General features: G+C 38.3%; 1 protein-coding gene across 6 annotated transcripts in view; it reads left to right on the top strand.

The window, feature by feature from the left end:
- Ptpn12 (protein tyrosine phosphatase non-receptor type 12) overlaps nucleotides 1-15,461 on the top strand; it is a 65,749-nt gene that overhangs the window by 41,509 nt on the left and 8,779 nt on the right. For all 6 annotated transcript variants that reach the window (XM_036181128.1, XM_036181127.1, XM_036181132.1 and 3 more), the window contains 7 exons: nucleotides 1,600-1,742; nucleotides 5,106-5,172; nucleotides 7,611-7,688; nucleotides 7,785-7,880; nucleotides 8,810-8,895; nucleotides 11,011-11,978; nucleotides 15,102-15,182. In XM_036181128.1, coding sequence (XP_036037021.1) covers nucleotides 1,600-1,742; nucleotides 5,106-5,172; nucleotides 7,611-7,688; nucleotides 7,785-7,880; nucleotides 8,810-8,895; nucleotides 11,011-11,978; nucleotides 15,102-15,182 — 1,519 coding nt within the window. The remainder of the gene's footprint in view (nucleotides 1-1,599; nucleotides 1,743-5,105; nucleotides 5,173-7,610; nucleotides 7,689-7,784; nucleotides 7,881-8,809; nucleotides 8,896-11,010; nucleotides 11,979-15,101; nucleotides 15,183-15,461) is intronic.

Genomic DNA, 15,461 nt, shown 5'->3' with positions numbered 1-15,461 from the left:
ATAAGAAATAAAAAAGTAAATTGTCATTTAGATTTAAATTATATTTACCTCAGGGTATTGATTTAAATGTTTCAGATGAAATGAAATGATATTTTCTCTGGGAATAAACCAGACATGTCTAAAAGGACATTGGAAAAATGCTTCTCAACTTTTTTCTCATCTGTTTTTGTTAGTCTAACTTGGTCATGAGATACATCATTCTTCCCAATTCTTTTGTGAGCCTACCTGCTTTCTTTTGACAAGCTACCACCCATACTTGTTCTTCTCCCTGACATTACTAGTCATATCCTTTTAGTTGAGTCACTTATTATATTTAAGTTGCACATTTTATTTTATTTTTTATTATTATTATTTTTTTTTTTCGAGACAGGATTTTTTCATGTAGCTTTGTGCCTTTCCTGGAACTCACTTTGTAGACCAGGCTGGCCTCAAACTCACAGAGATCTGCCTGCTTCTGCCTCCCAAGTGCTGGGATTAAAGGCATGCACCACTACCGCCCAGCCACATTTTATCTGTAGTTAGTACCTTCTACACGTGTGAAAGATCATAGTTGTCCTAACTGTAAAAGTGTGCATTATATATAGGCATAGGTAAAGGAGATGTGAGGAGTGAAATAACATGCCTGCTTAGTAAATGACAGTTACAGACTTTGAATATTGGAACTGAATTCCAAGCTCCGTTCTTTCTGTTGACATCTAGACTAAGCAATCTTAAAAATTATCGTGGGGCTAAAGAGACTGCTCAGAGGCTAAGAGCCCTTGCTGGTCTTGCAGAGGACCCAGGTTACTTTCCAGCCCAATGTGGTGGCTCACAACTCTATAACTCCACTTTCAGAAGATCCAAAGCCCTCTTTTGACCTCCAATGGGTACAAGGTACACACACATAAATGAAAGAGTTACTGAGGCTTCTTTGGATCATTGATTTATGTGGGTATTGCTTTCAGTACTTACTATAAAATTAAAATTTGGAAAAAGTTAAAGACATGGAAATACAAACATTATCTGATTGAAAGAAAAGGAAAGTAAAATCTTAGCATTATTCTGAAAACAAACCTCCCCTGTTTCTATCCCAGTTGCCCCCAAAGGGTTGAGAGGAGACAGATAGTTTGCTAGACCACAAATAGAGAACCAACAATCTATAGTGAGGAAGTGGAGTTGGACATTCTTCTTCTTTTTCAGGATATTATTCTTTTGATCCTTTAACTCTAATGAATTCTAAAAATTATATATCATCAATTTCAAAGTGTGGATTAAAGAGTATGTTATAAAATCTAATAGATAAAGAGCATGTTACATATGTTAATGTCACTTAGGCTGCAACCTGCATTTGTTATATCCTATAAAACATTAGGCAGGTTACTGTGTCTAAATGTCCTTACCTATAAAATAGAGATGGCATGAGCACCACCTTCCCTGTGGAAGCTAAATAAGTCATTACATAGGAAGCATCCTCAGAACTGGTTGTATGGTGAGTAGTAATAAATGGAGGTTATTGTTTATTTGAGTTTTTTGAAGGTATCTTAGAAATGATAAATGAAATACATAGCTTAGAAATTTGTAAATATATTTTTCTAATTACTGAATTCGTCTTTTATGAAGGAGTCTCGTCGGCTCTATCAGTTTCATTATGTGAACTGGCCAGACCATGATGTTCCTTCTTCGTTTGACTCTATCCTGGACATGATAAGCTTGATGAGGAAATACCAAGAACATGAAGATGTGCCTATTTGTATTCATTGCAGGTACAAAAGGATTTTCTAAATGTAGATAAGTACAGTGCTTAAGTTTGTTGTGAAATGAAGTTTTATTTCTACATTAACTTGATGCATTATATCTTGAGCTTTCCTAATTCTGTTATAGTATGTTTGAGGCCCTGTGAATTGATACAATCTAATCTAGTTAATAGACTGTCTGAATGTTACCGTAAAACATCGTCATATTCCCCGTTATTATCAAGTCTGGCCAATTTTTATGAGTGATAAAGCCTCAGGCTTTAAAAAATGTATATAGATATGCAGAGAAATACACCGTTGGTGTCCAGACAAGTGCTGGGTGTGGTGAACATGGCTATAATCTCAAAACCAAGGAAGCTGAAACTAGAGAATCTCAGAGTCCAAGGCCAGTCAGGGCTACCTAGTAAGACTATCTTTAAAAAAGAAAGGAAAAGTTAATTATCTTACACTTACTAAACTTGAGAATTTAAAAGACAAATCCATTGTCAGTTACACAGTAAAGATGTCATTTGTAAGATATACCCCAATTTCAGAGCTCTTACAATGTAGACTATAAGGTGTTTCCAAGTGACAAAACTTTCAGTGTTGTTTTCTTCCTGAGGAGCAAGCCTCCAGTCTGTCCCACTGCCTGTCCTACCATGAATTATAGTTTTAAACTGCCTGAAATCATTAGCAGAGCATGAAACCAGCATTCTCCTCCCCCCCTTTTAAGAAATTGTGGTAGGTGGCATTCACTTATTGTTAAATACGCCAATCTCCCAAGGTTTTCTGAGGATCGAAGGCCTTAAAAACCTTGTCTTATGTAGGCCAGGCTGGCATCAGACTTGTTCAACAGCCAGGACTACTCTTCCTTCCCTCCACTACCCTGCTCTGATGACAGGTGCATGCCATGATACCTGGCCTAGCATTTTGCATTGAGTTAACTATAAACTATTTGTACATGTTTACTGGACAACTTTATTAAATTGTGCTATATAGCGTTACCTAAAACTAAATAATGACTTGCCCTCTTAGTAGTCTTAAGTTTAGGTATGTATATACACAAACACACACACACACACACACACACACACACACACACACACACACTCATACACACACATACACACACATACTCACACACATTCACACTCACATTCACACTCACACACACACACACAACTGCTTTATAGAAATGTTTTCACTCTTTGCAGGTAATGTTTTAATTCCAATTACTTTTTGCAAAATTAATCACTTTGACATGTAAACCCCAGCCTTCAAGTTCTAGGGCAATGGACATGTCATTGTTTATCTTTGAAGGAGTAACTAGTTTTATGTCCAGTGTGGGTTAGAGGTTAATTGTGTTAAGTAAGATAACCCTCTGTTTTTAATTGAATACATCGAGCTGTTTTATTGTCTGGTTATTTTTCTGCTCAGTTGGGCAGAAGATAGCTTTAATTTTCCATGTTTGGGAAATTAAGACTGCGTCCCTAAGCATTTCTGTGATTTTTACATCCTTAAATACTGTGACTCCTTTGTCCCCTGTCTCACCTGATCACCTTTCTACTCCAGTGTACCCCAGGTTACATTTATGATAGAACTCTTTGCTGCAACGCTTTTTGGGAAGGTTTTTAAATGTGTGCCTCATTTGGATGACCATCAGTATCTTTTTTAAGATGGGGTCTCAGGAGCCTAGGTGAGCCTTGAACTTTGACCTCTTCCTCCCCCAGTGCTGGGATGGCAATCAAGGATGAGCCACCATACCCGACTTGGTTTTAATTTAAAAGTATTCAAGAACTTGATAGTGTGGCTCGTGCCTAGACTCACTGCTTGAGAGACTGTATGAGGTAGAGGCCAGGGGCTGTATAGTGAGACTGTCTCAAAATGAGGAGGTGGGGGCAGGGGGAAGAGGAAGAGCAACAACAGAAAACCCCCAACAAACAAACAAAAGCCAGGGGTAGCCAAGGACACTGAGCGGGTAAGCATCGAGTTAGACAAGGACGATCTCACCCCTGTGTTGTTACTTTCTGCTGCTGCTGCTGATTTTATTGTTAGTAACATGTAGGATATTTCTAAACCTAATGTTGAATTTCATTAGATAAATCTATGTATTTCCAAATAGTATAAAAGCTACTTGACTCCTGATTTTCAGACATAAGAGATTTATTGGTTAATTTCTTTTTAAAAAGATTTTAGTTATTTTAATTTTGAAGTTTTCTTACCTAACTGGTGTCTTATGATTAGTGAAGAGGACTACTTTCTGCCTAGTAAGTAAATAAGCTCCAGAAGTGGCTTGCTGGTAGAAATTTGGGAATCATCTAACACATTTGTGAATTAAAGCAATTTTTCCATAATTAGTTCAGTGGTGTGTTGTAGTCAATTGGTTAAAAAAGAAAAGTGTTTTGTTTGGGAATTGAAAGAGAAATTGTTTTGACTTGATCTTTTTCTTTACAATTATTTAAAATTATTTCCTGTTCTGTCATGTTATCGGGTCAGTAACCATAATTCTTGAGTCTACTTCAGTTGGATTTTTCTAGTTTTAAAAATTGATTATTTAATGCTTTTAAACAACAAAAGTGTTAACTGCGGTAACTTAAGCACGTCTACAAATGGAGCGAAATGTGTCTATTTGAGATGTAGTGTGTGTGTTTGTAGGCAGGACCTTTTTTCTTTCTTTTTTTTTTTTTGCCCTGGAGCTGAGGATCGAACCCAGGGCCTTGTGCTTGCTAGGCAAGCACTCTACCACTGAGCTAAATCCCCAACCCATATAGATAGGATCTTAAAACCTGTCTCAGACTGGCTGGGGACTCGACCACTCCCCTGCCTCAGCTGCTTACGTGCTCCATCAGCACAGGCAGGTTTCAGCACATGCAGCTCTAGAGTATATTTACAAGAATGCTTTCCTCTTCATTAGCACATCATTTTGGAAAATCTAGCTCTCCTCCTCCTTCAGGAGGTGGGGTAGTTAGGTGTCTTTGTTTATAGGATGGGGCTGCAGACAGCACTGCTGGCTCTAAAGCTGACTCCTAGGTCTTGTAGTGTTCCCCTTCCCATACCTGTTAACATTTACTGGTTCTTCTAGGCCAAAACATAAAGCCGTCTTGAGCATTTTATTATGCTCACAACTTTTGAGAATAACTTTATCTCTTCGGGCTGTTACTGGTACAGAGTTAAGGCTTACTTACAGCTTTCCTGTGAGTCACTTACTGTTAGAAATTACTTGAATTAAAATTTTAAAGATTGAAATTTTAATGTCCCTGTACTTTCATTTGTATTTTGTTCACTAAGTAGATTTTCATCAATGATATCTTAAATGATCTTTGCTTCTGAATGTAAATATGCCTTTTAGTTTTAAAAATCAAGTTGTTTCTTTCTCAAACTTTGTGTCTTTAGTGCAGGCTGTGGAAGAACAGGTGCTATTTGTGCCATAGATTACACATGGAACTTACTAAAAGCTGGGGTAAGAATGATTTTTATAGCATTGTATGCAATTATATTTTGAGCTTCACATTAATATTAACTGTTAAAATTACAGCATGTTTTCTTAGATTATGTTTCTAGGATTAGTTTTACCATGTAAATAAAGATAGTGAATATAAACATTACATACTGCCTGTGATTCTGGACTGGACACCAGGGCAGGGATTTGTTCCCCACTAAATGAATACCACCTGCATCAGGGAAATGGCTCTACATGAGCTTCAGATAAAGATTCTGACCAAGTCAGTGCTCTGCTCCTTTCTCCTGCCAGATAGTTCCTGTATTCCATGGGGGAGGGGCATGCAAATTGTAATTTCACCTGATGCAAATGTACTATATATATTAAATATTTCCACCTGTAGTGTTGACTATGGGGCCAAAGTGCCGAGAATAAAATTCTGGTCTGTAATTCACTGTCTATGGGATTTTAGTTGTTACAGTGTCTGTTGGCATTATTGTTTCTGCTTCTTCGTATCTCCATAAGTTGTGTTTGATGTTGTGGGAGGGAGACACACAGGTCAGTAAGAGCTCTCTCTGTCTGTGTGTGTGTCTTTTACTGTCTGTACTGGGTTCATTTCCTGGGGTATGTCAGCCGTCATCTTGTAAAACATAGTCAGGTATAAAGTTCAGTTTTCTTTACATCCTGTCTCTTTTCTCTTCTCCCTGCCATTGTACCTGTGTCCCACCTGTGGAGGGGGCAATATATGAACAAGTTTTAAATAATTCCTTAAGAATCTCTGTAGGATTAAATTTCATTTTTTTTTTTTTTTTATTCCTCAAAACTAACCTTTCTCTAATAGGAAATTTTTAATGAGAAACTTGGCTAGGATTCTCTCAGATTTTGTTTGTTTTGAAGCACAGGGTCTCACTGTGTGGCTCTGACTGTCTAGAACTCACTCTGGAGACCAGGATGGCCTCAAACTCACAGAGGTCCACCTGCCTCCTGAGTGCTGGGGTTAAAGCCATGTGCCAATGGGCCTGGATCTCACTTTTACCATAAAAATAAAAAAACTATGGGTAGATTTGTGGCCTAGCAGTAAAGAGCATTTGCTGCTCATACAGAAGACCAGAGCTCAGTTCCAGGACCCACATGATGGCATGTAACTTCAGGTCCAGGGTATCCAGTGCCTTCTGACCTCTGCAGGCATCAAGCAAGCACTTGGTGCACATACATACATGTAATCAAAACACACATAAAATACAAATAAATAAGTATTTTTAAAGTAAAAAATTAAATTGGAAAAAGAAGAGATACTTAAATAAATACCAGCAAACAAAATTTGGGGAAAAATTTAAGTATTTGTTTGAAGCATCATTAAAGTTGTATTTTTCAATTGTAGTCTCCACTTGATCGATTTTGTCTTAACATAAATGTAACTTATTCTGGAACTAGATGTAAAAATCCTTTAATGTCTGTCTTCCTCATGCTCCAGAATGACTTTATTAGGAACTAGATGTAAAAATCCTTTAATGTCTGTCTTCCTCATTGCTCCAGAATGACTTTATTAGGCACCAAATTCTAATCACTTCTTCCCTGTTCAGATTATTGTCATCTTTCATGGAGAAGTAATTGGCAGAGTATGTATCTCAGGATTGTAATCTCAGTTTGAAATGTACAGGTGTTATCCAGGTGGTTCTATAGTCATCACCTAGAGAGGAAACTTATAGAATGTCTAAGGACACAGTGGCCTAGAGAGTGAAGTCAAATTCTTTATTATATTTACAGTCTGATTTCAAGTAACCTTACCTTAGGCTTTATCCATATTCAATTTCTTAGTTCTCCAAATAATCAGTCTCCCATGGTTGTATATATCACCTTCACAGAATAACCTTTTACTCAAATTTGTTTGTGTGTGTGTTCACATGCATGTATGTATGGTATATGTATGTGTTCATGTGTGCACAGGTGTGTGCACTTGCATGTGGTGGTCAGAGGTTGATATCAGTTGTCTTCCTGGCTCATTTACCACTATATTTTTGAGATAATGTTTCTTAGTAAACTTGAAACTCACCGACTTATCTAGGAAGGCTGTTCCCTCAGCACTAGGGTTTCAAACTCTAACAGCACCCCTGGCGTTGGTGTGGGAACTGAGGAGCTGCACTCTGGTCCTCACACTTACATGAGCACTTTACAGACTTCAGCCTTCTTCTCAGCCCCTTCGTAACTATTTAATTTCTACTCAACCATCATAGTTTCTCATGGCCTCTATACCCTGTATGCTGTAGTCATGCTCTGCAGTATGTGACTACTGAGGATCAGTTGAACTTTGTCCATCGTACCATCTGTGTCTGATAGGTATTCACAGTAAATGTTTGCAGTTATCCAGCATGTTCATAAAGTCTGTGTGAAAACTTGTTTTTTTTTAAACTATGTTCTGACATTGTCTATAGTTACATATGTTAAATTCTTTGTTTTAGAAAATTCCAGAGGAATTTAATGTGTTTAATTTAATACAAGAAATGAGAACTCAAAGGCACTCTGCAGTACAAACAAAGGTATAATTGATTTTTTTTTCCTTATAAATTAATGTTTTCAAAATGTTTTCTCTGGTGTTTTCATTGTCTCCTGTTTATTATTTCTCTTTCTAATAGGAGCAATATGAGCTTGTCCATAGAGCTATTGCCCAACTGTTTGAAAAACAGCTACAGCTGTATGAAATTCATGGAGCACAAAAAATCACTGATGGTGTAAGTATTCTTTGCTTACCAGCCTTGGCAAACTTACTTGTTACCAAGATGTAGTATTTGTGATCCTGGTTATAGCTGTGTGAGAATGTTATGACAAAAGTTACTTTACCTGACCTGGGTTTTACTAACTTACTTCACTTTTACTCTGTTCTAATTGAGATTCAGTGGCTCAAACTCAATAAGTAAAATATAGAAAAGATCTTAAAGTCAGTATTCATTATTTTTCAAGTACACGCTGTTTTAAAACTTAACTGCATTATTCTCCCTTCATTTTCACCCACAACGCAATAATTACAAGTTGGGTGTACTTGAATTTTATTTTGGCATGGTAGTATAACATTTTGTACTTGTGTACATTGTGTATACTCCATACTTTTTTGTGTTGTGGGACAATCTTGCTATGTAGTTCAGGCTGTTGGAGGTTCTGTTGCCTCAGCCTCCTTGAGTGTTGGGGTTGTAGACATTATCACCATGCCCAATGTATTTCATGTTCTTTTAGAAAGCAGAATTATAGGACCACTAGTAAGTCCCTTTTTGGTTGTTGTAATTCATTGCCATTTTAACTTAAATGGTCTTACTGAATCTTCAGTTTTTAAAAATTATGGTCGGGCGGTGTTGGCGCACACCTTTAATCCCAGCACTCGAGAGGCAGAGGCAGGTGGATCTCTGTGAGTTCAAGGCCAGCCTGGTCTACAGAGCTAGATCCAGCAAAGGTGCAAAGCTACACTGAAAAACCCTGTCTGGGCGGGGCGGGGGGGGGGGGGTGGGATTATTAAAGGGTATGTGTGTGTTTGCATGTGGGGTTAGGGATACATACCTCAGCTTGTATATGGAGGTCATTGGACAACTTTGTGGGTTCACTTTCATGTGTCAATCAAGGAAAATTATTTTTCCTGTAATTTTAGTGAAACCTTTTTTCCCCTTGGCAGAATGAAATTACCACTGGAAATATGGTCAGCTCCATCGATAGTGAAAAACAAGATTCTCCTCCTCCGAAGCCACCAAGGACTCGGAGGTCTGTGTGTCTTAGCACATTGTCTCTAAGAGACCTAACTAAAAGGACAGATTCTAAACATGGAGAGGCTTAGTCTTACTGCAACTTGATATGTCATGGTTTGTTGATATGCATGAGAGGCCTGCCCTTTCCTAAACAGAAACAGAGGAGTGGATGGAGAGGGGAGGAGGGGGAGGAACTGAGAAGAGAGGAGGGAAGGGAAACTGGCCAGGATGTAAAATAAATAAATTTATTTTAAAAGGAAGGAAGAAAGAAAACAAAATACAATATAAGTGTCAGACTTCTAACAGTAGATATAATAGAAGGGATAAAGGAAATCACAGATGAGATTTCCAAGTGTTTATTACTGACTCCAGATGGGCATGCTTAGGGTCACATGCTTTTCCTACAGTAGTTCTCCAGCTTTGTGCTTTCTGTGTTGTTTCCTTTCACTGTCAAAAACATCTTTGGGTCTCAGATACGATTTGTAAAGTTATTGATAGAGATCAGAAAAGGTGGGTTGGGATTTAGCTCAGTGGTAGAGTGCTTGCCTAGCAAATGCAAGGCCCTGAGTTCGATCCTCAGCTCAAAAAAAAAAAAAGAGAGAGAGAGAGAGAGAGAGAAGGTAAAAGCATCCTTCTCAGTTCTGAGATATAAGAAGTCTAGAAGACACCATGTTTTCAGTGTAAAAAATACGTAACTATGGGGCTGGATAGATGGCTCAGCAGTTAAGGACCCAAGTTCAATTCTCAGCAACCATGTCATGTTGCTGAGAACCACCTGTAACTCTAGCTCCAGGAGAACCAGTATCTACTTTTAGCCTCCATGGACATACATGCACACTCAAATACATAAACACAATTATTTATTTTTTTAAATGTGTGTGGGTGTTTAAAATTCATTTACACCTATCTACCCCATGTGTGCCTGGTGCCCATTGGGGCCAGAAAAGAGAATCAGACCCCCTGAACTGTAGTCACAGTCAGTTATGGGCTGCCATGTGGGTGTTAGAAGTTGACCTGTGCCAGGATTCCACTGTTTATCATTTTCTTCCATTAATATATTACCTCTCTAGCAGTGGGTGTGTGTGTTGGGGGTGGAGTGTTGTGTTTTGTTTGCTGGTAAGAATTGAACCCCGATTTACTTGCATACTGGACACTCATTACAACTAAGCTATACTTACTCAGAACCATAAGGCTGTAGAGAACAGTTATTCTCAACTTAGAATTTTATAACTTTGTAAGAAATCAGTACTTTTGAAGATACAAGTATACAAGTCCTCTAGAAGGTTACATCTGTTGAGTGAGGTGGTACATACCTATAATTCCAGAATTTGGAGGACAGAGGCAGGAAACTACATTTAGAGCCAGACTAGGCTATGCACTGAGACTCCTGTTGAAAAGGCAACATGATTTTAAAAGCAAAACCAATTTTAAAACAAAAAGTATATAGTTGAGAGAGTGTAGCACACCAAAATGAGCTGGAAAACATGCGAGTCTGAAATGCAGGTTCTGTGGTAGCCTGAGGATGGGGGCCCATGCTGTCTGAAGAGGGATGACTGGTATTTATGCTTCCCTGGTGTGCTGGGACACATAAGAATCTGCTGGAAAGTTAGAACTTGCTAAGAACTAACCATCTAACTCAAAACACTAAGAGAAAAACAAGAAGCTCTAGAATGAAAGAAAGAAATCGTAAGTGTCATAAGTGTGAATAAATAACGCTGATGGCCATAGATTGAGCTAAACAAAACTGCACAAATATGGAGAGGTAGAAGAGGAGGGAATTCCAAAGTAGGAAGTGTAGCCTTTAAAACAAAAAGGTCAAGAAATAATAGCAGTGTTGACATCTTAAAATATTGAGATATATCTTAGAATCTAACTAAATTTTTTTTCTTTTTTCCAATATGTCGCTCTGGCTGTCATAGAATGGAACGGGGGAGCTACTGATTTTCATTAAAATCATACAACTTTAAAAGAATACATCTGTGTTACCTTGATAAATACTGACTTTCCGTAGTCTTACAAAATAGAACTTTATAGCCATGTTGTAATATAATAGTTTTAGTTACAAAATTATCATTAGTCAACTTACTTTAAAATGTTAAACATTCTCAAAGTTCAGTCTGTTGTTTTCCAGTTGCCTTGTAGAAGGAGATGCCAAGGAAGAAATACTGCAGCCACCAGAAGCTCACCCGGTGCCACCCATCTTGACACCTTCTCCCCCATCAGCCTTTCCCACCGTTACTACTGTGTGGCAGGACAATGACAGATACCACCCAAAGCCAGTGTTGCACATGGTTTCATCAGAGCAACATTCAACAGACCTCAACAGAAATTATAATAAATCATCAGACCCCACCGGGAAAAACGAACCAACTGTTGAAAATGTAGATAAAAAAGTAGAGCGAAATTTAAGTTTTGAGATTAAGAAAGTCCCTCTCCAAGAGGGCCCCAAAAGTTTTGATGGGAACACACTTTTGAATAGGGGACATGCGATTAAAATTAAATCTGCTTCATCAACTGTGGTTGATAAAACCTCCAGGCCACAGGAGTTAAATTCAGGTGATCTCAAAGTTGATGGTGTCTCTCAGAATTCTTGTGTGGACTGCAATACAGCACATTCAGACAGAGCCCCTGATTATTCAGAAGAAATTCAAAACTCATACACACCACCACGGCCAGACCGCTTGCCTCTTGATAAGAAGGGACATGTAACATGGTCATTTCATGGACCTGAAAAAGTCACGCCTGTATCTGACTCATCTGAAGGTAAATCACCAGATAACCATTCTCAGCCTGTAAAAACTGTGTGTTCAGCAGCAAACTCTCCAACAGAAGTGGATGCCTGTGAGCTTGTGGATCACTGTGACAGCTCCCCTCTGTTGAGCGCACCACTCAGCTTTACCAATCCTCTTCACTCTGATGACTCAGACTCAGAAAGGGACTGTGATGGTGCTGTGACCAAGAACAAGACGAGCATTTCAACAGCAAGTGCCACAGTTTCCGCTGCCAGTAGTACCGAAAGCCCTTCCACCAGGAAAGTGTTGCCAATGTCCATTGCTGGACAGGATGTGACAGGAAGGCCACATTCAGGTGCTGACAAAGGTAATATGGTCTGACCCAGCTCTTTATTGTCTGTCCATCTCTCTTCTATGCAGTTTAGTTCTACTGATGCATTATGATTTATTTCACAGCATGCTTGAACCTACAACAAAATTTAATTGTTTTATAAATAACATTTTAAAATAAATTTATATTTACTGTTACCATAATTTGATCATTGTGTCAGTGAGCTGTGTTTTTCATAGTATTCCTATTGTTACTAGAAGATTGCTTTGGTCTTATTTTGTCTAGCTTAGTGCTTTGTGTAAGTCAGATTTATCTGACTAAATAATTGGAAATAAACTAGAAAAATAATTTGAAGTATCACTGATACAAACACTTGCTTAGCCATTAATTTCACCCATGCTTCTTGTAAATACTTAATAGTCCTTTTTCCTATTTTTGACTACAAAATAACTTTTTAAAGAACTCTTCACAAATGCTTACAAGTAAAGTTGCTTTCAGTTGGAAGTTAACCCACAGCAGACTGCAGAGTACTCAGCTGACTAGAGGCCATTTAACACCTTCTGGCTTGAGAAGTGTGTGTAGGCACTGCCGCCAGGTCTGTACTTCATGACTCTGCTCTAAGCCGCCTGCTGGGTCATGAGATATACTGTTTCAAGACAGGGTCTCCTGATAGGCCAGGCTGGCCTAGAACTCAGGATCCTCCTGCCTCCACCTCCCTCGCACTGGGATTTTGGTTTGCATCATTGTGCCTGCTGTATAGTATTGGTTCTTGAAATCTTCATGGCCTTCCTTCTTGCTTTGTTTCTAAGATAAAAGCCTGAGATGTCATTTTTCTGCCTCAATCCTCTGTGCTCTGAGATATCCAGGAATACATTACGATGACTGTCAAAAGTAGAGTTGTTTTTCAGGGCTGGAGGGATGGCTCAGTTGTCAAGAGCACTGGTTGTTCTTCCAGAGGCCCCAAGTTCAATTCCCAGCACCCATATGGCAACTCATCACTATCTGTAGCTCAAGTTCTAGGGGATCTGACACCCTCACACAGATATATGTGCAGGCAAAACACCACTGTACATAAAATAGAAATAAAATTGAAAAACAAGTAGAGGTTGGTTTGTTTTATTGTTTTTTTGAGGTGGGGTTTCTCTGTGTAGCAGTCCTGGCTGTCCTGGATCTCACTCTGTAGAGCAGGCTGGCCTCGAACTCTCAGAGATCTGCCTCCTGAGTGCTGGGATTAAAGGCATGAGCCACCACCACCAGGCAAGTAGAGTTATTTTTAATTGTTCCTAATCACTTGCCTTGTATCATGTATTGCTTACTTTATAGTTGATTATTACTTAATTTGTTACTTGCTTCGTAAAAACAATTGACACAAAATTAGGGAATTTTGTGTTAGAATTTGTTAGTGAATTAACACAATAATTTTGTTTTGATAACCAAAAGTAGTACTGCTTGACAAAATTTTTCATTACGAATTCTTTAATTAGTTCCTTTCTTTCCTTCCTTTCTTTCCAAGTACCCAGGACCTATACATGCCAAACATGCACTATGAATTTTGACTTCAGTTTTTCCTCACCCTGAAATTTTTTTTCAGATTTGACTGGAGTGGCCCACACACTGTGATGTAAAGTACTTTGTAAAGTAGTGAAGTCTCTGGCTGTATAGTTCCTGGGGTGGGGGAGAGGGGCTACTGGGAATTGGGCGTGGGTCTCTTACATGCTGGGCAAATACTCTAGTCTGGAGCTCTAGCCCCAGTCATGATTATGTAATCTGGACAGAAGCTTGTAGTGTATGAAAGGCCATTTGGAGATCTAAGGAGAAGCATGCAGTTGGAAAGCAAGGGCCACAGTTAGAAAACAGAATTCTTGACAAGTGATGGTTATCAAGAAAGAACCTGACAATTACTTACTTAGCAATGTACAGAACTCTGTGCCAGTATCCTGTGTCCTTCCCTGAAGTAGCCATCTCCTTACTGTGGGAGTTAGTGATAAGAGGACAAGGAGAAATGATGCTTGGTGGCTTATCACCTCTCCACTGCCACTCTTGGATAAGGTAAATAGTTCTGGTACTCTAGGTAGATATACCAAGTATTGTATTGGGACTCTGGACTGAAGGCTATATTTTGTGTGTATGTCACCAGCTAAATAAACATAAGAGGGGCTGGCCGGGCTTGTTCAAAATTACTTGATTTTCAGGGGTTTTTTTTTTTTTTTTTTTTTTAAATGCTTATGGCTATCAAATATGGTAAAACAAGATAATATCCTGCCAGACTGTTCATTTTCAAAGAAAACAAGCATAAAGCCTGGGCAGAATAATATAGAATCCTCAGTATAGTTTTCTTTATCTGTCCTGTCTTGACCGAGTACACGTGTACAACTGTATGCTCTTGATTTCTTTCTTTCCCTAAAGTGAGAATTAAAAGACCTAGTACACTGGTTTATCCTGAGTTGTAAGGCTAACTTATATGGCTTGCTTAATGCTTTGTCTTTTATCTTTTATAGGGGCTAATTAGATTTCTCCTGATGTAAAAATCTTTAAAATGACTTCAATTTATATCCTTGATGTAGAGTCAGATGACACTGTTCACAGTACTTGGGGTAGTACATAAAGGGTTACTAAAATATTAACAGCTATAGTATATCTATTAGAAAGATAACTTGCACTTCAAATGTTAGTGTAGTTGCTTGAAATGGTACTTAAGTTCATAATTTCCAAATGAGTGAAGATTATAAGGTGAATTGGACAGATTACTTGGTGTGCTAGAATTTATGAGAGTTAAGTGGCTGAATCATTTAGGAACACTGGCTATAACCAAGTGACCAGCTTTCTTTGCACACAGAACATCACCAGGAAAACCAACAAGCCAGTGGTTTCCTTACTGAAGACTTTCACCCTCCTGGTACAGTCAGAGTGATGTCTTCAGAGTTGAAGCTGGTTGGTACAAGAGGCATTCACTTTGTACAGTAGCAGTGGGGTTCATTCCTTCTTTGCTCAGTAAGATTCTTAGGTCTACTCCAGCGTGAATGTAATGATGTTTGTGACTAACTGTTTGGTACCTGGCAGGAATTTTTTTCTTTTCTTTTGAACGATATCAAAGTTCTTTGTTGTTTCAATGGTATTTTACTACTTTTTAACTGTCTGAGTTTTATGTGTTTAATTTAGATGTTGATGTTAGTGAAGAGTCACCTCCTCCCCTTCCTGAACGAACTCCAGAATCTTTCGTATTAGCAAGTGAGCAGCATAGTGAGTATTTCTTCTACATTGCTGATTTTAGTCTAGCAGCTGAGTAATTAAAATTAAAATGTGAGTTTTAACTGATGCTGACCACTTGAAAAACTCTGTAAGTAGTATTGTTTTTCCTTCCTGAGATTGGGAATGATCATGTTTTTAGTAGTCACTGGAAACTACTGACATTAAGTTAAATGCAGTATTTGTAGTTGGTGTCTTATTATTGATTAATGACAACATTACTACTTCACTTTTTAGTTGATATAAATTAACGTTGAAGTTGGGTTGTGTGGA

The sequence above is a fragment of the Onychomys torridus genome, chromosome 3 (assembly GCF_903995425.1).
Source record: "Onychomys torridus chromosome 3, mOncTor1.1, whole genome shotgun sequence".
Taxonomy (NCBI): domain Eukaryota; kingdom Metazoa; phylum Chordata; class Mammalia; order Rodentia; family Cricetidae; genus Onychomys; species Onychomys torridus.
Note: the sequence above shows the minus strand (reverse complement) of the source record. Positions and strands in the feature narration are given on the sequence as shown.